The sequence below is a fragment of the Excalfactoria chinensis genome, chromosome 19, assembly GCF_039878825.1.
Source record: "Excalfactoria chinensis isolate bCotChi1 chromosome 19, bCotChi1.hap2, whole genome shotgun sequence".
Lineage (NCBI taxonomy): Eukaryota > Metazoa > Chordata > Aves > Galliformes > Phasianidae > Excalfactoria > Excalfactoria chinensis.
The window spans coordinates 5,696,712-5,719,730 of NC_092843.1; the positions used below are offsets into that span (position 1 = coordinate 5,696,712).

The 23,019-nt window shown below is 41.7% G+C and overlaps 1 protein-coding gene across 1 annotated transcript in view; it reads left to right on the forward strand.

Annotated features, from left to right (window-relative positions):
• The first annotated feature begins 5,334 nt into the window (after positions 1-5,334).
• Positions 5,335-23,019, forward strand: part of ULK2 (unc-51 like autophagy activating kinase 2) — a 36,587-nt gene continuing 18,902 nt past the window's right edge. Inside the window, exons 1-10 of the mRNA XM_072353592.1 lie at positions 5,335-5,553; positions 6,798-6,890; positions 8,047-8,088; positions 16,563-16,595; positions 16,964-17,000; positions 18,852-19,025; positions 20,135-20,208; positions 21,000-21,101; positions 21,419-21,477; positions 21,782-21,864. Coding sequence (XP_072209693.1) covers positions 5,464-5,553; positions 6,798-6,890; positions 8,047-8,088; positions 16,563-16,595; positions 16,964-17,000; positions 18,852-19,025; positions 20,135-20,208; positions 21,000-21,101; positions 21,419-21,477; positions 21,782-21,864 — 787 coding nt within the window. The 5' untranslated portion in view covers positions 5,335-5,463. The remainder of the gene's footprint in view (positions 5,554-6,797; positions 6,891-8,046; positions 8,089-16,562; positions 16,596-16,963; positions 17,001-18,851; positions 19,026-20,134; positions 20,209-20,999; positions 21,102-21,418; positions 21,478-21,781; positions 21,865-23,019) is intronic.

Sequence of the window (23,019 nt, forward strand, 5' to 3'; positions counted from 1 at the left end):
CTTCCATTCATATGCTTCTAGCTGATTCTCACTGGAAGTGAAGGCCATGTTGTGTCCATCTGTGTAAACAAAGCCTTTCAAAATTTGCTAAGATAAAGGTTAGGGCAGAGGGTGATGTAAAACTGTAGCTGCTAATTCTGCCCCATCCAGACTAGTGTGCCCTTGGGAAGGAGGGGAGCATACTTGTGGCTGGCAGAGCTCCTGTCACTGCCAAGAAGTCTGTTATGCGTTTTTATAGGGGAAACAACTCTTCTTCTTCTTCCTGAGGCCGGCTCTCCCTTTATCCCCTGTGTTGACTTGCTGAAAGCAGTACCTTCTGCAGCTCTTTCTATGGAAAGAGCATTGTTTTCTACCTCCTCTTGCAGGGAACCGTACAAGGTTGCTATGCCCCACAGATCCACAATGTGTTTTGTGTTAGAAGTAGTGATTTATCCAAGCTGGGGGAAGTGTTTCTGCCTGCATGGACAGTCTTGGTTGTGTTTGACCACTTCCTTGTCCTCTAGCTCCCAAACCAAAGCTGAACTCTGTCCGTGCTCCTGACCTAGGTTAGTTCCTGCCATCCTTTCAGCATCCAATTCTATGATATTTGCCACAAAACACAGCCCAACTAAAAATCATCTCCTCAGTAGTAGTGCAAAAAGCTTTTCCAAAGAAAAATGAGAACTCTTGAAAGAAGAGAGGGCCTGTAAGTTTACACCAAAATGTGCTATCTCAGTCTTAACTGTTTTTTGACCTAATAGTGGGTAGATTTTGAATAATACCATTTGATGAATTCACACGTAGACAAGCAGTATTTTCCTATCTAAGCAGCTGCTCCTATTTCTATCATTTATACAGCACCAGCCTTCATGCATTCTAAGTGCTGGCTCATTTCCAGCTGCATTCCCAAGCAATCCCATAACACTCCTCCCAGTTTCGTTTGAAAGCAGCATTTCCTGGGCTTTGCTCTGCAGTTTACTGACTTCTCTTATGTGCTGGGAAACAGCTGCTGTCATTCCCTTCAGGGCAGCTCCTTTCTGGCAGGTCACAAAGTAGCACTTGGTCACCCTTGCTCCTTTGATGACTTATAGCTTTAATTAGCTGATTTTTAGAATTGCTGTTGCAGGTTTGTGTTGGTGTTGTTAATAGGGAAGATGTTACTTTTTGTTGAAGGACAAATCTAGAATGTAGGCTTGATCTCTCTGATTGCTTTGTACCTCCTCAGAGATCCACCTAGTTACACTTAGTAAAACTACACCACAGTACCTGAAGTTTTCAAAATGCTGTATGTGTGATAGTGGCACATACTGAATTTCCTGTACTTCACTCCAGTTTCACCCAGGTTTCTTATTAAGTGTACCACCCGCATGCGCTTACCAGAAGGACATTATTTTTCACTGATGCTGTAAGAATAGTTTCAAGGATATTTAGCTGACACGGTGCTTCTCCCACAGAACCATCTGACACTTTCTCCTTTAAAAGCTGTGATAGCTCAGCTTATGCCACCATTAATATTGTTTGAAATCCCCAATAGGAGGACAGTGATGATAAGGACTGGGAAACATGCCAGTCCTCTGAGAAAGGTTTAGCTGTTTTGATTGACTTTCTTGGTATGTTGGAAAGAAGGAAGGAGAGAAGAAAACAGTGAGACACCTGGAGTGAAGTAGGCTGTCTGGAGTATGATAGGTGACAGGGTTCTGTCTCTTGGATGTAGATTTAGATAAGTGGGGCCTTTAATATCCTTCTGAAGATTGTTCTCAGGGCTGTGTGTTCTGCTTACCCAGGCAGGAATGCTGGCTAAGTTGTGTGCAAGTTGTGCTCCTCAGATCCTGGTTCCTTGCAGCTACGTGTTTATGTTCTCTTCGACTCAACCGATTTCTTGATTATTTTCCCAGATCAGGAATTTAACTTCCATGTGCATACTAATTGCCTGGGGAGAGAAGCAAAAAATAGAAATAAATCTTTGGAACGGGAAGAAAATCAGCATCATCTTTATTGTAGGTGAGCATTAGGAAAGGCAGTCTTTTCTCTGCCTCTTGTTGGGATAGCTCCGGCACTGTTCAGGTAGTGTTTCTCTCTCAGAAATGGCTGTTTTGGTGGTGTGGCAGAAAAGGGCTTACTGTAAAGACCATTATTGCTTTTGAGGGTAAAAGGAGGTATGGAAACTCAGAACAGTGATTTCTGTATAGTGCTTTCATCTGGCAAGAGTTCCTCACATTTCCCTTGTGCATTCAGACAAGCAACTTGGAAGGTGCTATCTCCCTCCCAGATCTCTGCCTTTTGTGATCAAGAGTCCCACATCTGAGGGGCTAATTTGGCCAAACCAATGTACTGCAGCCAGGGAAGAGCTGCAAATGCATTTTCAGTAATGTTATTTTGTTTTCTTTTCCTTGACCCTGTAAGCTGGTTGTCCTTGCTGAGCTGCAGCTAGCTGATGGTCTGTATAAATGTGCTCCTGCTATTGCACAGTGTGATATTAAAGAAATAAACTCAGCATGCAGCACTTTGTGCTTTTGAAGAATGACTGTGGTCTGTCTGACCACAGTGCTGGTGCCCATTGCCTGGCCATGCTATCTGAGCATAGCGGATAATTTATTGTCCTGATGCATGGCTTGTCAGAGCAGAACAGTGCATCCCTCTGAGTGCTGCAGGGCTGCTGCCGCCTGTTAGCGCTAAATGGTGAATATCTGTGTGTATTCCATGGGGGAGGGAGGAGCAGTGCAATCCCTGCGGGTTATTGTGCACTGCTCTCCCAGCATCTCCAGTAATTAAGCTCCCTTTAGGAGAGGCGGGCAAATACTGTCAGCTCCACATCCATCCTCTTTCAGCAGCAAAAGCAAGCAAAGGTGCTGTTTGTAAATAGTTTTGCTGTAGTCTGATAGCACCAGAAATGTTGACACCTAGAAACTCTCCCAGAGACTAATCGAAGAGCCAGTTCAAATGAGTGACCTGTATGCTAATCTCACAGCCCTTCAGATCCTGTTCAAATCCCAATGTTACGCCGATGTATTTAGTTATTCCAGTCAAACCTCCTTACTGTTTTGTCCTTGCTGTGCTAAAACAAACCTGCTCGAGGGCTCCAGCCTGATTATGAGGACAAAAGGACGACAGACATGCCGCTATCAAAGGGAGATGTGTCTCATTTTTGAAGTGTAATGCAGAGTGGGTGGCTTAGAAATCCCTAAGGTGGCTTTCTCAAATCAGAAGGGGTCTGTCTAAATTTTTTTTTAATATTCCATAAAAAAATGCAGCTTCCGAGTTAGAATCTGGGGGTGAAGATACATGCTGATACTGGGAGAATTGATGCTGAATGTGAGTCAGTGGATGGCAGAAAACAGCCAGTTCTGAGAGAAATCATTTTCTGAGTCAGGATATTTAACACATTGAGATTTGTGTGTTGTTTTTTTTTTTTCTCCTGGTTTTAAGGGGGCATTGCAAATACGTGCTAGAAAGCATTTGTGTTACTACTAACACCTTAATTTCTGATTAACTTGGAATATTTTTGCATCTCGTTTATTCCTTCCACAGTGATGTTCTGAGCAGCTGAAATTACTTGGTCAGCTTCACTTCTTGTTTATTTGTTAACGTTGGTGCCACAAAAGAATCTTGCTCAGAACTTCAGAAAATTAAAGCGGGATTTGGTCTTTGCTAAAGCCCTTTACTTCTCTGTGGCAAAAATAGTCTTATGATCCCTCTATATAACATTTAGAGCTTAAAATGTCTTTCATAAAGCTGTCAATATTCCCTTAAGTATCTTTTGTTAAATACATTTTTTTATCCAGGTCCATTGTCTTTAGAGAAGTCTCTAGCTATGGAGATTTTGACATGGCACACCACTCCCATAGTTCTTGGTTTTGAGTTACCGTAAGCAAAGCAAGATACAACGAATGACGAGAGAAATAACTGCATAACTCTGCTTGGTCACTATTTCCATCCAGCAGCACTGAGCACAGACCTTATATCATGGGAGTGCTGAGCTCTGACCCTGCAAGATCATGAAATGCACTGTGTGATGCCTGTAACTGAGAACAGCCAATTACACCACAGTAAAATCCAGGTAGTGCCAAGGCATTCTGCCAGGAGGGTTAATCATTGTGTGGCGACTGGAGTGCCAGTGGGATCAGGGCAGATGGGGATATCTGGAAGGCCTGAAGTGGCTTGTACACGTGGAAGCTGGATGCTGAGGTGGCACAAGGGCCAACACAGAGAGGAAGTGAAAGTAGCAAGGAATGGAAAGCAAAGGAGCGTAGTTATGTAGAGCTGGAGGTGAAGGTCAAAGGCTCCACATGACTGATGTGTGCTGGTGGTAGCTTTTAAGATTTGAATGTATTGCTGTAAGCGGCCCAAGGCTAAAAGTGCTGTGGAGAAAACCAGCGTCTGTTCTCTGTGTGAAAGGAGCGAGCAACCTGAGGAGTGTCTTTGCCTGACAGCATTTACGTCTATTAGCATTTTTCCTGCATATTCCCTCTCCATTGAAGCTCCCTGAGTGAGGCCTGACGCAAAGTGCAGCTTCCCGAGGGGGCAGGGCTGGGCTGCACTCCTACCTGCCGTGCCTCTTCACAGCGCTGCCCGGGGCCAGGCGCCTCACAGGGCCCCGCTCCTCTCCCAGCCGCCCCTCAGCTTCACCCTCCCGCAGGTGGGGCTGAAGCAAAACGTACGAGGCGTTAAAAGCCGTTTCCATGCACGGGGAGGGGGTTGGAACTCCACTTTGGTCTCCGCCTGGGCTCCCGCAGGTGCCGGTGTGAGGACGGAGGTACCGGATCCCACGGGCCGCGAGGCGATGGCTGCGGAGGAGTTCCCGCCGGGTTACGCGGGGTGAGGCACTCTTTGCCGCCGGCGGAAGGAGCCGAACACCCGAGCCTGCGCGATGCGGCCTAGAAAAGGCGCGCGGCGGAGCGGAGGTGCGAGCAGTCGGAGTCGGAGCCGCTGGGCGCTGAGGGGAGGTGGGAGCGGTTGGAGGAGGCCGTCGGCGGCCTGAAAGACTCCGATCTGCAACCTCGCTTCTCGCTTCCCTTCCGCGGGGGTGCGGCGACAGCCCCGGAGCCTCGGGCCGCGCCTGCCCCTGCCCTGCTGCATGCTGCTGGGCTCGCTCCCTGAGGGGACCCGCAGTCCCCGCGGTGTCGGGGCGATGGGGGCGGGCGGCGGCAGGGCGTGGGGCGGCTGAGCGGGCCCTGAGAAGGCAGGCGTGCCTCCCCTCGCAGCCCCGATAGCCTCTCTCCCTTCGTCTCTATCCTCCCCATGCCAGACGGAGCCCCTCGCCTCGGAGACGCCCCGCAGCAGCCCCTTCGGCCCGGGGGTGCGCGGCCGCCCCCGCGCGATGAGAGGAGCTGCCCCGCTCTCCGGGGGCCGCCAGGACCGGGGCGGGCTCCCCCTGCTTCGCCCTCTGCCCTGAGGAGGCGGCTGTAGTGCCTCTGCCGGAGGAAGAACCAACCCCTTTTGTTTTCCCTCCCCGTCCCGGGGCTTCATGCCCACCCCCGAGGGAGGATGGAGGTGGTGGGGGACTTTGAGTATAGCAAGAAGGACCTGATCGGACACGGAGCCTTCGCTGTGGTCTTCAAAGGTCGCCACCGTAAGGTAAACAGCGATGGGGCGGTTACACAACCCCTGTGGGGAGAAGCCCCGGCCCTCATGGGGGACCCGTGATGGTGGTGGTGGGGTGTTATGAGATGAAAAGGGCGCGGGGTGCGTTGAGGGATGGGATGGGGTGGGGGCGGTGGGGCCGGGCCTGAGGCCGCGGCCTGCGGCGAGCTGCTGCCTGCCGGCCTCTGAGCGCGGTCATTTCTATTCAAGAAATAGATACATCAGCTTAGCTGTGTGCTCAGCTGTTGGGTCGCTCCTCGGACGTAAGGGCTAGCGGAGAGGTGCAGCTGCAGGGAGGCTGAGCCCTTTGTTTGTCAGGAGGTCATGTTTATCTCGCCGGGTAAGGAAGGGATCTGATGGGAAATTGTCTCTTTTGGGTTGGGCTGAGGATTCCTGAAGTTCAGAGGGGTCCGGTGTCCTGCTGGATATTCATAGATAGGCAGTGGTTTCTTGGTGCTGTGTGAGCCTTAAATGCAATGCTTCCACAAAGCAAACCTCTGCTTAGAGCCCTTTGGAGCATTTGCAGCTCCTATGGACACAGCACTAACAGAAAGCATTAGAAACTTCGAAGGCTAACAGAGATGGTTCCACCTTACACATAAATAAGCATTACAAATAACTTCAGGTTGGATAGTAGGAAAGATTTCTTGGAAAGAGTGGTCAGGCACTGGAATGTGCTGCTCAGAGAGGCGGGGGACTCGCTGTCTCTGGGGGTGTTAAGAAATGTGTAGATGTAGTACATAGCAGGATGGTTCAGAGCACAGTTTTGGTGGACAGTTGGACTAGAGCTTAGAGGTCTTTTCCACCTTTAATGATCCTGTGATGCTATCAATAGGCAGTAAGCAGGCAGTATTTCTACTCAAAAACCAAGTGCTTGTGTAGTTCTCAGCTGTGGAGATCAAGAAGGCTAAAGCTGGGAAGTCCTTAAAGAAGAATAAAAGTAACTTCGTCATTGGGAGGGGACTGAAGGACAAACGGGATGTGATTATTTATGTTGTAATCTTTTTTTTTTAATGCTTTTGAACTCATGAAAATGCAGTCTGGCAGCAGCTGGATTTTAATAGCTGCCTGAACTACTGTGGAATGAAATAGTTCTTGATGGTGTCATGTGATGAAGTAATCAGTGGTGGGTAGGGTAGGGATGATCTTGCTGTTTCTTTAGTGCTTTGCTAGCTACATGTTAGTGGATAAAGTCAAAAATTAAAGCTGATAATACTTTTCTGTTTGTTTGCTTGCAGAAAACTGATTGGGAAGTAGCCATAAAGAGCATTAACAAAAAGAACTTGTCAAAATCACAAATCTTACTTGGAAAAGAAATTAAAATCTTAAAGGTATGTTAATTGCGGTGATTTTTAAAGCTGCTTTTCTTGAAAAGGAGAAGAGGCTTTTGATGCAGTTCATTTTGGGTCACGAGTGGTATCACTGTAATTGTTGCTTTACCTTTTGCATCTTTTGTTTGCTTCAGGCAAAATACAGAATTCAAGGGGCCAAGAAAAAAAAGTTCTTTAGTTCTGGAATTGGTCTCAGAGCACATTGAGGGCGTGTTTTTATTACAGGTGGAAGATTGCTGTAGAATCAGCATCTGTGCTCCGCTTATTGCACATACAGAAAGGTTTGTCCTTCAGGATGGGTAGTGTTGCATCTTTCCCAGGCAGTAACAAAAGTTATAGCAGAGGTTAAAACATCAGTCTTCCATCGTTCTTCATCTTTTGGTCAGAGATGCCTTGAGAACTGAGGGTGGTGTACTGAATGGGATTCCTGGGGCAGCCTTCCCATTTCTGAGTTAACTGACTGCAGAGTTTAGTGTGGCACTAATGAAGAAAATAAAACAGAACGTCATATAGTTCTAAAATTCTGTTTTATGGAAACATATTCTTAGGTATTCTATCATTTTCCATTCTCTAAACTTTACCACAGCTCATCTTACAAAGATTTGTGGCAATAATTAGTGCTGATTTCAATGTTTGTGCTGTTTCTAAGCTTCTTGAGGTGCATTCTGTTTTATATGCCAGTACATATATCCTAGTTTATGTGTTATGTGCTAGAAATAGTCATGTTGGATATGTTAATATGCAATGAGTGCTTTACAAGGAGAGATACTTTTAAGCAGTTTCAGATAATCACATGAGTTGTCACACAAGTTGTATTTGGTGTTATTTGGCTTGAATTTCATTTTATTGTAAAAGAAGAGGCTTGGGTTGAAAATAGTGTTACTCCCATAAGCACGAAATGTGTTAGACTATAAATTCAGCAGTCATTGAAGGATTTCGTGCTGTATTACTTTCTATAACAACTGACAGAAAATGAGTTCTGGAAACAAATGGTATTTGACCTGTGAATATATCATATAACAACTTATTGCTGTGAATACAGTCTAAAGATTTCCACCATCAGATGCAGAACTTGGTTCTTTTTGAGCATTACCTGCCATATTACATTTTAAATAAGAACAGGCTATTTCCATAATACAAATATTTTCTTCTACAGGAACTTCAGCATGAGAACATTGTAGCTCTCTATGATGTCCAGGTAAAATATGTCTTGTTGCTTTTTTCTTCATTAATTTTATTTATGCAAATGTGAAGCATATACGTAGTAAGATTTTTTTTAAGTGATCAGCTGTTTTCTTACTGTTGTCACTTTGGTATTTAGAAAAGGAAATCCAGTTCCCTAGCATTGGCAGGGAGGGTTCTGTCATATTCAGCATGCTACATGCTTGTTTTATATTGACTCTGTTTATTCATTGGGATAGCTGTGAGGTATCTGGTTTACTTCCAGGCAGCAGGGGCAAGTGGGAGCCTGCTTATCTCTGCAGAGGGCTGTTTGTGGAGTCTGGTCCTGTCCCCAGTGAAATGGCACCAGCTGCCTGGGCTGGGAGCTGGATCAGTGGCTGTAGCTATTCTCCTGAATTAGCATTGTTTCCCTGGTTCTATAATTTAACTGGGAAGTAGGTGTTCATGGCTGGCAACTGAATACAACCAAAGGAAAATGTACTAGTAGGAGTTGATCTGAGAGGATGAGGCAAGTGACATTTAGAAGTCAACATAACTGAAGATACTGTTGTAGAAAACCATCTCTACCGCCATGGAGATGTCTCAAAGACAAGGAAATGTATTTTATAGCCATTTGTTGTGGTGAGGGAGAGCTGAAGGAAGCAGGAGATCATTATTATGTATGTGTATGTTGCTGTTACTTAAATTGTGTTCATATGGATGGCATAAAGTATAAAAGTCAAGCAGATATGTGGATCTTTTCCTTAGGTGAAATAAGTCATCTAGACTTTGCACTGTCTTTTTATTCCCAGGTTCTGTCTGACTAGGTGAAGGAGTTACTTTTCTCGCCTATGCAGGGCAGTGCATTCTACTTATCAGGAAGTACATTTCTCATATCAGAAGGCTTGCAGGCGCTGAGTAAAGCTAAATCTGAGATTATGTAAGATATGCAGCCCTTTGTTCTATTTGAGCTATACGTTTATCTCCTGGGCTTGATTCTCATCTTAAATACAGAAATACATTTATGAATAAAATTATTAAGAACCACCCTCGGGGCACTGCATAGTTAATGTGGTGCAAAATAGACACTTCCACGCTCTTCACCATTGTCCTTATATGTTTGCATCCTAAAAGATTTTCAGCTTATATGTAGATATGCGTCTTGTGTAGCTGCAGAAAGCTGTGTTCATGGGATATGTGCTTGGCACCATCAGGTTTCACTGTGTATAATGCTGCAGGACACGAATTAACTTTTGCTGGCCTGTGATTCAAAGTGGTGGTTTCATGTGGTGACAGACTGTGCTTCAGAACTTCCCATTTGGACATGTAGACTCTTTTCTGAGTCTTGGCTTCAGAACTCTGCCTTTTGAATGATGCAGCTGAGGGGGAAAGTGCATTCTCTTGAAGAGGCCCGACCTTCCTGAGTAATGCTAAATGGAAACAGTGTCTCAGTACCCTAAATTTAGTGCATCTGAACATCTTCAAAGAACCTGGAATTGTTGACTGAGAGTGCTGGTGTGTGAGTAAGCAGCTGAATTTTGGATTTATCATTTACGGTTGTTTGTATGTTAAGATTGCTTTTTAAGCTTTGCAGCTCAACTTGAAGGTAGTTGACTAGATGCATTGTGTTTTGATGATTTAACATGGTTCATCTTCCAGCTTTGCAGAAGCTCTTGCTGCTTTTGATTTCCATACAGGGATGCCCACAAGGGAAGAGAGGACAGATCTATGCTTTTATTTATTTACCTAAAAGTAATTTAGAAACAACTTTCATGCTTCACTGCTCTGCCACAGGAAATGGTGACACTCCCTTGTGAGTGTTTGGTGCTATATTCTCCTTTTGAGAAGGGGATGTTCCTGCTTGTCACTGACCATTGCACTTCAATAAAAACAACAGTTGAAGCAAAGCTAAAGGAAGAACTCTCATAAATTGGATATATTTCAAATAGGTTCATGGCAGACATCAAGCTGTATGGTGCTACTGCTACAGAAGAAATGACATTGTAAAATATGGTTAAGAGAATGTGACACTTGCACAAATAAGTCTTTCTGCACAGGGCTTGGTTTGTGAAATATTATACATCATTAACTTATGTGATTACATTAACTTATAACCCAGCAAGAACGAGCACCATGCAAGGCTGGTAGGCTGTTACAGCTACAATTTTTCCTTAGCATTTCATGTCCTAGCATGTACTGCTGTAGTATTGTGAATGTGAACATAATACAGTAGGTAAGACTTGAGGAATTCAGGCAACTTTTACAGTCTTTCAGACAACAGTAAGTGAGCCTTTTATGCTGCTGTTGCTTCAGCCTAGGTATGAACACCACTTTGATGCATTTCTTAGTACGTATAGAGCCATTTCCATTACTGGAAATAACCGTTTGTCTGGAGTCACCCCCAGATGAATTAGTACACTATTAGTGTTGTATATGTATCAGTCAGCATTAAAATCTTTTGTTCTGATGCCAGCACAATAATTGTCCTTGATTTCCCTAAGGTGGGTACATGCAGTGCTGACAGGTTTGACCTACTGTTAAGCGATTTATGTAAGCAGAGCATATTGCAGTTTGTGCCATTGCAGAAGTCTAGGGATCTGCACAAGGCAGTCTGGAGATGTGTGGTTCTAAGGCTTGAGGGTGTTTGTGCAGATACTTATGTTTGAATTTTCTACCTATAAGAGTCAAATACCTTGCTGTAGTAGATCATTGAAAAATAAACACATGCAGCTCACCTTTAAATTACTTATTTTCTGAAGCACAATGCTCATGCAATAAATGCATTGCAAGACAGATGCTCTTGAGACATTTTTACTCATCTTTTTGGGTGAGAGTTTGGTATTTATTCATTCAAAGAAAAAGTCTCCTGAATTGCTAAAGTGGTATAAAAATGGCATTAAAATGAAGCTCTTTTTCCTATGAGGTGTCATTCATCCTGCAAAAGAAGATCAGAGAACCTCAGATCATATTAACTGGGGAAATGGAGCCCTGTTTCTCAAAAACAAAGAGTCTAAAATAACCTTTAACTCACCGGTATGAAGTGCATTGAGGTCCATGGATAAAGTATTATGCAGCAGCAGGAAGGTGTCAGTAAGTTATTTGGTATGTGCTATATTTAGGCCATGAATTTATGGGTTGTTTTTTTTTTTGCAGTTCATGATCCCAAGTGCATGCTGAGTAGAACTAATCTCACATGGTGCCAGACAGTGCCTGTTTTAGCAAATAATTTGATTCAGAACCTCTTTAGAATGTCAGCCATCAGAATGAAAGCCTGTGATGTATCTCAGGGATAACGTTTTAGAGGAATGAATTAATCTTCACTGCATGGAGTCTCAAGTTTGCTATTTGAACAGTAGTTTAGCAAGAGCTAATTTCTAGTTTGTTATTGGAAACAGTGTCTGAACAGAGATTGTTTCTTGTCTTAGTTTGTTGGCGCAGAGCAGACAAAATAGCTGCAGCTGCTTCTGTCTCTGAAGGCAGTGAAAGCAAGTGGGAGCCAAGCCAGCAGCAATCCCTTGGTACCTATAGTTCAGCCTTTCCATATATACAAGTGCCCATGATTTCTTACTAGGGGTGTTGGTGGATGGAGTGATGCATATCTCTACCTGCTGTTTATTGGTGTCACTAAGTACTCCTGTTTGCTCAAGGACTCCAGCTGGTCTGGTGGTATCATTGCATGGTTTCTGAGGCAGTTGCTTTGAGTGTTCTGGAGCATATTCTTCATGTGCCACAACTTGTGTTGCCTCTCAGCAGAGCTGGTTCTGATCTGTCATAATGGATGTCTCAATTTTATTTTTTTCTTCAACTCTTTTTATTTATCAGTATCTATCCTTAACTGCATATGAAAAAAATAATAATACAAAACATCCCAATCGTTTTTCTGGGTTTATTCTTCTCTACCAGGTGACAAATGTTTTCATGCTAAAAGGAAAAATACACCATTTAGAAAATGTAAAGGTTTTGAAATACTTATCCATGCCTTTCACTTAACAATTGGTTCAAAGTGAAAGGCTGACAACAAGCATATTGGGTAGCCAGGCACAACACTAGCACAGGTGCTGAAGGGATAAGGACAGCCAATTAGCATTTGCTTTGACCAAACAGTTTACTTTCACCATCTCCCTTACTTGTTAGTGAAGTGCAGCATTTCACATACCAGGAAATGAGTGATGCTGCTATTGTGGTACATTTCCTGTGGTTGATTGCTCTTTTATGTGAATTGTAGAATCACAAGGTTGGAAGGAACCTACAAGATCATCTAGTCCAACCATCCTCTCATTACCATTCGTATCACAAGCACTAAACCATATCTCGTAGCTCCTAATCCAGATGCCTCTTGAAAACTGCCAGGGACAGCGACTCCACCACCTCCCTGGGCAGCCATTCCAGTGCCTGACCACTCTCTGAGTGAAAAAGCTTTGTCTTATGTCTGATCTAAACCTCTTCTGGTACAACTTGCAGCCATTTCCTCGGGTCCTGTTTGTTGCCTGGGAGAAGAGGCCAAGCCCCTGCTCATCACAACCTCCCTTCAGGAAGTTATAGAGTGCAGTGAGGTCTCCCCTGAGCCTCTTCCAAGCTAAACAATCCCAGTGCTCACCAGTGCTGAGTACAGGGGGATGATTACTTCTCTGCTCCTGGCCACGCTATTTCTGATGCAGGCCAGGATGCCGTTGGCCATCTGGGCACACTGTCGACTCATGTTCAGCCGAGCATCAACCAGCACCCCCCAGGTACCTTTCTTCTTCACACTCATTGAGTCACTCAACCCCAAGCCTATAGTGCTGCATGGGGTTATTGTGGCCGAAGTGCAGGACCTGGCACTTGGCCTTGTTGAACCTCATCCCATTAACCTCAGCCCAGCAATCCAGCCTATCCAAATCCCTCTGAAGGGCCCCCTTACGCTCAGGCAAATCGACACCAGCTCCCAACTTGGTGTTATCTGCAAACTTACTGAAGGTATGCTCAGAATAATTGGCAGCATGCAAGCGATGTGAATCCTACAGGTACATCAACTGACGTTTAGTCTGAGATTACATGTTTAATCAGAACCAGCAAAACGTTCAGTCCTTGGGACGTCATAGGAGCTGAATGTTAGAAGCTGCTGCTGCAATGCACTTGCAGAGCAAAATGAGAGTACCTGTAACATGTTGAGAAATAGTCTTAAGAATTTGGACCAGTCCGTTTTACTAAATCATTAGAACCTTTGCCAATTGTATCTAATGCTCCAAAAAAACGAGGAGCATTTCCCTAACCAATAAATAAATCAAGCAAATACAGCACAAGTTAATGTCAGGAAATCAGGTAACAGCAGTGCATAAGCTGTCATGTGAACTCTCGCTCTCTTGGGACTGGGATCATAAACTGCAATTAAACAGAATCCACAAAGTTGGAGTGAAACCATAGTAACTATCCTCACCACAGCTCCTCCTCCTGCAGCTCACTAAATGCTCATTGCAGACTTTCATCTTTTTCTAAAGGAGGGTTTCCTAACCAAAAAGAAATTGAGGGTATGTTTCTGCCGGTGTGCTGGAGTTCTAGCAGCAGCTGTCACAAGCAACCATGAATGTTTTGACTTCTCTTTCAATTAATGTCTTTTAAGTGGAACTATTGCACTGAACCTGTGATTTGGGTTGGAACTTCACATCCCCTGAGAGAACTGTGGGAAGTCTGGGATTAGAACACAGCAACTTATGGCAAATATGTGGCCTCTTCATCTTTTTCTAGTAGGCTTACCTGTTGTTTCCTATTAACCTTTGCTATCTTTTACTTGCAAGTTGAAAGGAAACCTGGATTCAGTGTAAGAGGGAGCAAAAGTAGTTTTTTTGTCATGAAAAATTTTAATAAATAAATCAAGATATGCTGAGGACAAAAACCCAAAACGTTCCATAATTGTTTCAACACAACATGCATTTATTAGGCTTGATCATTTTTCTAGGTAGGAGTATTGGCCAGAACAGCTCCAGCTGCAGTAATTTTATGATCTGTATGTAAATGTAAATGTTTGAAATCTTTGCTATCTGTTTCAAGAAGCAGTTTAAAATAGCTTGCTAGGTCAGCTCTATTCCTGAATGTTCCATCTGAAACGTGGTGGTTTGCTCATCTTTTCCTTTTTGAGCACTTTTCTTAGCTTAGCAAGTCAACAGAAATTGTTCTTCTGGAGAACGCTGATAGTGCTAGCTTGATTTTTCAGCAGAGTAATTCAAAGGAGAAAAATTCATCTGCAGAATTGCCTTGTGTTTTCTCCCAGAGTGGAGACCACGTTCCCAGTCAGTCTGGCCAACAGCAGTAATCTGAAATGGGAACAACTGTGAAGGGATAAACAAATTCAGCCATTTTGAACTAAAGCTTCATTGGTGGGATATCAAAAAGTGTGTGGGGGGTATGAGTTAACTCTGGAGAGGAAGGGGGGATGAGGGCTGCTGTGAGAGCTCATCAGCGCCTTGTTTCTTAAGGGAGCAGCTTTGTCTGAAAGGACTTTGTTTCCAAGAGAGTCCAGAATTCTCTTAGTTCTGAGATGAATAAATGTCTGTCACGAGCTGAGCATTAGACTGCTTTAAGCTGTTGGTTTTGTACAGTGTGTTGCGTAGCTGAAGCACTGACGCTGTGGAACATCTATTTCTGATTCATGGGATTGCTATGTTTGGGTGGAAATCCAATAGCTGAGCTTTCTTCTTGTCACTGGAGAGCAGACAATTTCCATGCTTCTTAGCTGTGTTATTCTTTTACACAGCACAGTTGCCCTTTAAGTGAAGTGGTCCCCAGCTGCCAGAATTTGCAGTTTGGTGAATGAGGGTCTCGTAGTATCCACTGTGATCAGTTAGAAGAGAGGTTAATGTGTGGTGATAGCCTTCTGTTTTCTTAGTATCAGCTGTGTTCCATTTTGCATTCTGCAAACAGTGAATTTCTTCCCATGATGTCTTTGTGTTGAATTTAGAGCAGTGCCAGTATGTTGGAGATGGGAGTGCATGCAGGTGTCTTGGCTTCTTCCTTGTTTCTTCAACTCAGGACCAGCCTTTGCTGGACAAACTGATGCGAGTTATTTGGAATTGGTTTAAATAATGCTAATAGACAATTTGGAAGCTGTGGTTCCGGATGTGGATTGCTTTTTGGAATCCTTGGACTTCCTGAAAGACTGTGGGCTTCTGTCTTGGAATAAATGGTTGCACAGGATGAGTGTATTATATTTACAGGGTGGGTAGGAGTTTTTGTGGTAGGCGTTGTTTTTTTTCCCACTAACATATTACCTTCCTGATAAAATGCTTTTATAGGATTTCAGATTATAGTTCATGTTGGCCACAGCTGTTAGAGAAACATTGAACAATCAGGACTTTGTGAAATGTGATCTGCTGCTGCTTTAGTATTCTATATTGGTTGGAGTTTACCCTTCATTCCCAACAGATTTGCCTAGCATTCCTAGAAACTTGCTTTCTTTGAAGCTAATTTCAAAATGTAAACAAATCTGTAAAGTGCTTGAATGTTGGGAGCTGGGAAAATCCTCCAGAGCCTTTCTCCAACGCAGATGAGAATGGCTGAACTAAATGCTTCCAGAAATGAGGCAGTCTCCTATAATCCCAAATTAACCTTAAAATGTGGGATTTGTCTAACACTGCTTAAACTCAGTCAGCTCCAAAGAGGGTAGAAACGTTTTTACTTTATTTAAGATCTCTGAATGTCTCCAGCTTTGTAGGCACAACAGAATTACATGGGAAGCTGGAAACCATCGTGTTTATTATCAACAAAAGCTCTTCACACACAAACAGATTGTTTTGTTTTGTTTTTTAAAAGGATAGTTACAGTCAGACCTCCATACAGAGGTTTTTACTGCATTCTGTGCAGTGTGTAGCTAATTTACAGTAGATGTTGGCTCTTTTGTCTTATTGTTAACTCTCACTCAGTTCTGAGGGGGAATTCAGGTTGCAGATGGGTCAAAGAAGGTCGTTGCTTTGGAAAATCTCAATAGGACTGCTATATCAAATCACAGCTTTCCATAAAGCATTTAGGTCCATGACATGGGCATGCTTCTGCCTATGACTCATCGAGGGTGATATTTTACAGAAGTATGTATGAATCTTGATAGAAGCATCCTACAGAATAGCAATGGGAATCACTTTATGCCAGGCACAACTGCGCTGTGATTTCTACATGACCTTCTGCTTTCAGACAGCAGAGCTTGTTTTACCCAGGAGGGAACATAACCTTGGAAGTCCTCCTCTAGAAAAGTGGTTTTTGTAGCCAGTTTGTCTTGCTCACCCTTCTAAATGCTATCTGGTATGATGAAGTATTACTGCCCCATTACCAATGTGTTTCAGTGATGTATGACAGTAAAGGTATACTCACTTGTTGGGGCTTTTCATGTAGAAGATGCCTTGATAGAGAAAACACAAAGCAGATGAAATCTAAAGAAAATGTGAAAGATTATTTTGCTTCACGATGCTCTTCTTACACTTGGTTAATGCAGGTATTAAAGGTTCTGTCTCTTCACATTCTTAAATGGCATTTCTTTTCTTGTAGGAAATGCCCAGTTCTGTCTTTTTGGTGATGGAGGTATGTGTTTGTATATATGTTTCTTTCTGGTTAATTTTTAAATACTTTTTGGGAAAAGAAAATATATCCTTTGCACAGCTGCAAAATAACTGGTAATTAATAATAGGTAATTAATAATAACAAGATTATTAATTTTCTGTGCAGTGCTGGGTTTATCAGCAGTGTTCGTTCTGTTTTATGTTTTATGATATTGTAAGCATTAATGAAACGTTACACCTCAAATTGGTAATTAGAAATAGTTGAGAAAACAAAATTAAACAGCTGGAAAGGGTCATTTAGTTGTAGTGATAGGATAACAAAATAGAAATTAACACACAGGATTTCAGAGCTCGTGTTTTAAGTAAAAAAAAACCCTTTCTTTTTAACAGTACTGCAATGGTGGGGATCTGGCAGATTACTTACAAGGTAATTGTTTACTGTGTTACCTTATTGGGAAGCTGTTGCATTACATGTTTATATTCTGTATTTGTGTGATCTGCTGGTATTTCTCTGAATTCTTTTCTTTGGATTTAAATATTTTCCTGTTCATGAAACGTTTCTAATTCTGCAGTGCTTCCTCTCCCTGGTGTGATTTTTTTAGAGTACCCTCATTATGAGATAAACTGAATGCCCTCATCAGTTCCATATTAGCTGTTTGTATGACTGGTATTGAACCAACACTGGGAATGTTGGATTCAGAGGTTTTTTAAGACAGGATGGATTTCTAGAAATGTTGGGTCTGTCCTTCCTGCTTTTCCGGTCTCCTCAGAAACATAACTAGAAAGGAAGTACAGCTCCTGTATATTACAACTCTCTGGTTGATCTTCAGGGTTCTTGAATGCATTTTGCGATGCCTGCTTCTTGGCCTTAGCTCTTATGAAGGTGGAAGGATGAGTGCTTCAGAGTAGCAAATCTCCAATCGTATGTGTTAAACCAGAATTGCAAACTGGGGTTGCTTTGTGTACAGTTGACAGGTAAACAGAGGTTACACAGATGTTCCATACAAAAGACAATTGTGATAGAAAGATAAAGGGGAAAACGCTCACTGATGTTGAAGGTTCACAGAAAACTCCATAAAGGAGCAGTTTCCAGAAGAAGAGAGATCCTGCCTTAGTGGCAGTCAGCCCTTAAATGAGATCTGGGAGAGGTGGAACCAAGCTCTACCCCTTCCTTAGCACAGCTGAATTACCTTCACTTGTGCTCTCAGAGCTGACTCATTGCTTGCCTCAGGTGGTTAATCAGAGGTTCAGGCTGTGATCAACAGTTACCCATACGCTTTGTCACTCCTGTCACTCATAATTTAAAGTAAACGCCATTAAACTTGCAACAAAAAGTGCTTCTTGCCACTATTTATGAAACAACTGAATGTGATATTCCCATATTTGTAAATGAGAGAGATCTGTATATGTAACATGCTGAAAAATGTGGCGAGTCTTTGTTTCTGCAGTCACATTTTGGGGGCTGCTCCCTGTGTTTGATTCCACCTGCTTTCTTTCTCACCCTTCAAACTAATCCTTATTACAAAGAAAATTTGGAGCAGATATGTTAATCTCCAGATTTTTTCTGACAAAAATATTCTGCTTGCCTCATGTCTGCAGTATGTTGAAGGGATCTTTTTGTGAGCAGCTATTGTTATGGTAACTGTGTACATTAAAAGCTTAATTCACTTCCCATTAAAACCCTTGGAAAGGCTCATCCAGCTCCTGCATCCAGTGCTTTCTCATACTGCAACATGAGCTAATAACTTCAGAAGAGACTTTGAAAAGTGCATCTTAGCTTTTCCCCTCAAAACAGATTTTGTCATGGATGAAATTTGTGAGTGGAATGCTTTCTGTGTCCCCATAATGATTTGTTGGAGGAATAACTAGGTTTCCAGCTTCAGACTGTAATGTGATTTTCAGGTAAACTTAATGTTGCAAACTGTAAGAGTTCTTTAATGTTCCTGGCTCCTGTGGTTCTTTGCCTTTTAGAGACTTTTGGATTTAATAGTGGTTAAGATATTGTAGAACTATTATGCTACTGGGTTGAATAAACTACCGTAAAAGCAGGTAATTCAGAGTACAGTAACTAATATTAAACTGTGGAGATGGATATGTTATTTAGAACACATGTTTTTGTAGAAAAATATTGGAAATTAGATTGTTTAGAATAAAATTCCCTTTAATTTGATCATCCTCATTGTTTCCACAATTGATCACTGTGAATTTTGTTTTGGTATTTTATTGCCCAAGGATAATAAATACTTATTTTGTCATTTGCTATTGTCTGTGTTTTCAGCTAAAGGAACTCTTAGTGAAGACACCATCCGGGTGTTCCTCCAGCAGATCGCTGCCGCTATGCGTATTCTGCACAGTAAAGGAATCATACACAGGGATCTTAAACCACAGAATATTTTATTATCTTATGCCAGCCGTCGGAAGTCAAGCGTCAGTGGCATACGCATCAAAATAGGTCAGTACGCTTTACTGTGGTATGAAGGTAAATCATCACTATTTGGTTGTTTCCCTACTCATAGAGTATCTTTGCAGTTAAAACATAGAAGCTGCATTGGCTGTGTTAGATGTTAAATCGATGTAAATCAGGACAGTGAGCCCAGAATGATCAGCTTTATGCTGTGATGTGGATTTCCAGTGTAAAACATCTCAAGTTATAAAGTCATTTTGGGTCAGCAGAAAAAGGCTGCTGCTAAAAAGCTGATGTTTCTAGTACTGTGTTAACTGGGCATATATGTAAGCTTTGAAACGCTGAGTAGCCTTTAGCCCATTTCAAAACTGCATGCAGGTCTCCAAGCACAATTCTACCTGGGCTTTCTTGTTGTAGACCTTCCCAAGAGTTTTTGAAAGGTTTTAGACATGTAGGTTATAACCTATTTTGTGACAGAAGGAAGTTCAGCATTGTAACTGACGAGAGCTGTTAGTTGTTAAAGATGCTGTCAAGCTCCAATTTATGAGGAACTTCAGGAGTTTCAGTCTCTCATTGCTCTCTCTGTTATGTGTCCATATAAAAATACTTTGGTTTTGGCTTGTTTCTTTTTGTGCTTTTCCTTAATCAAAATCTGAGGTCTGTTCCAACTCAGTCCATCTTCTGAGCACCACAGAAGAGACAAAACTTATTTTACTGCTCGCTCTTGATAATTTCAGATACTGTTCCCTATGTGGAAAATTCAGTCATCGGAAGCTTAGTTTCTAGAACTTTTGCCTGCTGTGATTTCACTGAAGCAGATAGTATGCTCATCACTCTTACTTAAACATTTATCTTTAGAAACTGACTTTAATCCTTGCTTACTGATGCCAGACAGCATGTTCTGCAGCTGGGGAGATGGCTGAGCAGCAATTTGTACAAATGATGCCACTGCTGCTTTCTTGTCTTGCTATTTGGAAGATAGTACATTATTCTTTCAGTGTTTAATATAGATTTTGCTGTTCCATGAAGATGGTTTGTACCTGTTTTCAGCTCTCTTAACTGATAATTGTAGCAGGTTTCAATAAAAGATGATCTTTAGATTATAAAAATTTGAAAATTGTCTTTCTTTTTGTTGACAAATGTGTTTCTTTCTATAGCTGACTTTGGTTTTGCTCGTTATCTGCATAGCAACATGATGGCTGCAACTCTGTGTGGTTCTCCAATGTATATGGTGAGTGACTGCGTTTCTCGATTAGAGGCTTAAACATTCTAGTACCAGAACAAGATAGTTGACTGCTGGCAGACTAGCAAATGCCTGAAGTTATTTTGGAATCATTAAGGACTGTATATAGTTTTTCTTTCCATACTTTTACTAGTTCCCTTTTTTTCTCGTGGTTTAGAGATCATGATTGTTAAAACAAAAAGAAATGTGAGAGACACTGAGTGTTTTTACTGCTGTTTCCTTTTTTCTTAACATGTTCTCTGTGCTTCCCCCCCCACCTTTTCTTTTCTTATAAAACAATTTGGAGTTACTTGCCATTATTTTTTGCTAAGTGGTGGTATTTATTTCAGCACTAAGATGTCTGTCTTTGCACTGCCACTCCCATGCTATGTGGTCATGGGAAAATCATTTTGTTTTCCCTTGTCTTGTTTTTTATGTGTGAAATGGTGATGATGGTATTCCTTGTGAAATCCTTGCTTATTTATCTACAAGAAGGACTGCATAACCAAGTAAATACTGCTTACTTTGTGTTCCCATACATGCAGATCATTAGCTTCTTTCTTTAGAACATTGGCATTTGTAGTTTGATGTTTCTGATACATAACTTTCATTTTAGATAGTGTAATATAATTACCTTTCAAGTAATGATGCAGACTAAAATCCTTTCATTTCCCATTAAATATTTTACTCTTTACAAAAAGTTTATCTTTTAATACCACTCTGACAGAAGTATTGTGAAATTCATACTGTTGTGGCTTTGTCTTTTGCTTTGCCTTCTGAGATCTTCCTTTACTTTCCAGGCCCCTGAAGTAATTATGTCTCAACACTATGATGCTAAAGCAGATCTGTGGAGCATAGGAACTGTGATTTATCAGTGTCTTGTTGGAAAACCACCTTTTCAGGTAACACCTTTATTTCTGTTTCCCTCTTTCTATTACTCTTTATGGTCTCATGGAAATTCCTAGCGCTTTTCCTTCCGTGCATGAAAACAGCAGTAAATAGGGATGTTTGGATGCTGGTGCTTGAAACACCAGATAGCTTGAGGATACCAAGGGAGAAATTGCTTGTACTTCTTTTTTGACAACTGCGTGTTTAATCCAGGGTAAATGTAGAAGGACACTCATACTGAAATCAGTGCTGTACTTGGTGTATGTGTGCATAAGTTCGGAAGTTACTGTTAAACTGAGCTTATTAATTAATATACATTTTTGTTTGACAGGCAAATAGTCCTCAAGATTTGAGAATGTTTTATGAAAAGAACAGGAATTTGATTCCGAGGTACGTCACCGTGATCTTTCCTGTCACTTAAATTTGTTGTCTGAACCCTTTTTCCTCTTTGGGAATGCCTGAGGTGCATACAAATATTTTGTATTGCTGTCTTGATAAGGAAGCAGTATGATAGCAGTGACTCACATTGTGTCTTACACGCTGAGTTGAGTGCCCTGTACTAAGGCTATGGAGCACTTGTAGTGAAAATTTAGGGACATGGCAATACGCTGACTTCCTGAAATTTTTAATGCATTATACATTATTGAATATACGTGTGAAATTTAATGCATGTTTAAATTCCTTTTGTTTACAGTATACCTCGAGAAACATCCGCTTACCTGGCTGACCTGCTGTTGGGTTTGCTTCAGAGAAACCAAAAAGACAGAATGGACTTTGGTATGTAACTTTTCCTTATGCCCTCTTGGCTTGGTATGTTAGTTGTATACATGTGTACAAAGCAATTGTCCTCACCTTTTGTCTACAGGCTGTCACATGAAAAACGAAGTGTTTTTTTCTTCCGTGTTACCATGAAGGAGGCACTGTAATGAAAGAAAGAAACAAAAAACCTCAACAGCAACAAATAAACATTGTTAGTCAATTACTGACAGTAATAAGTGAAGCATATAAATTATTACTTTGTTGTTGAGAAGTGAAATACAGCTGTGGCCTCCCTTCTTTCTCTTTACTGGTATATCTTAAATTTTGTCAGTCATTTTTGCTATTTTTATTCTTTTATTCAAAATCAGACAGGTATTATATGCTAGGTTATTCATGGTAATCGCTTAAATTAATTTGTTGCACGATTTTTTAGTGCAGTTTTATCCCAAATCCCAGGAAATGTCAATCTTAAACATTTAACTAAATGAAATTATATAAAACAATGTGTTTTATATGGAGATTTGTTTTAGCAACAAGGTAGATGATGTATCAAATTTAATTTCTGGGACAGTGAGAGAGAACCTAAGCTTCAAATCTCTTCAGGCTCTGTGTAGATGAGGCAGAGTTCTCTCCTTCCCTTTACCATTAGATCTTGTGATGCTGAGATCCTTGGGTGAATTACAACCCTGGGACGTGCTCAGTTTCATTTCTGCTTACAAAGGTTCACACTGCTGTTTAGTTATGCATGCAAGCTTAGTTTTGTTGCAGCACTGAAATACACAAAGTGGCTCATTCACTTGTGGTCCTCGTGTAGTTGTGAAAAGACTATATCCTATAGGCTGCAGTGAGAGGAGGATTCAGAAGGTATCTGGGATGTTTACTTCATGTTCAAGCCTTTCCTGATTGCGTTGTTTTAAACTTTCCAATTGCTGGAGCTCTGGAAATGTTGAACTTTAATTTGAAATTAAAAGCACTGATTCTGGAGTAATTAAATGTTGCTGCTTTGATAATCTGGCATGTTTTTTTTTATGCAGATGTAACATGACACAAATGCTGTACGTAAGAACTTTGTTAGAAATTAGATATAGAAAAAAAGAACATCTGATTGTCAAAATGTCCCAGGTGACTGACAGTGTTCAGATGTCAACCTTTACATTTGGATAAATAGAATAA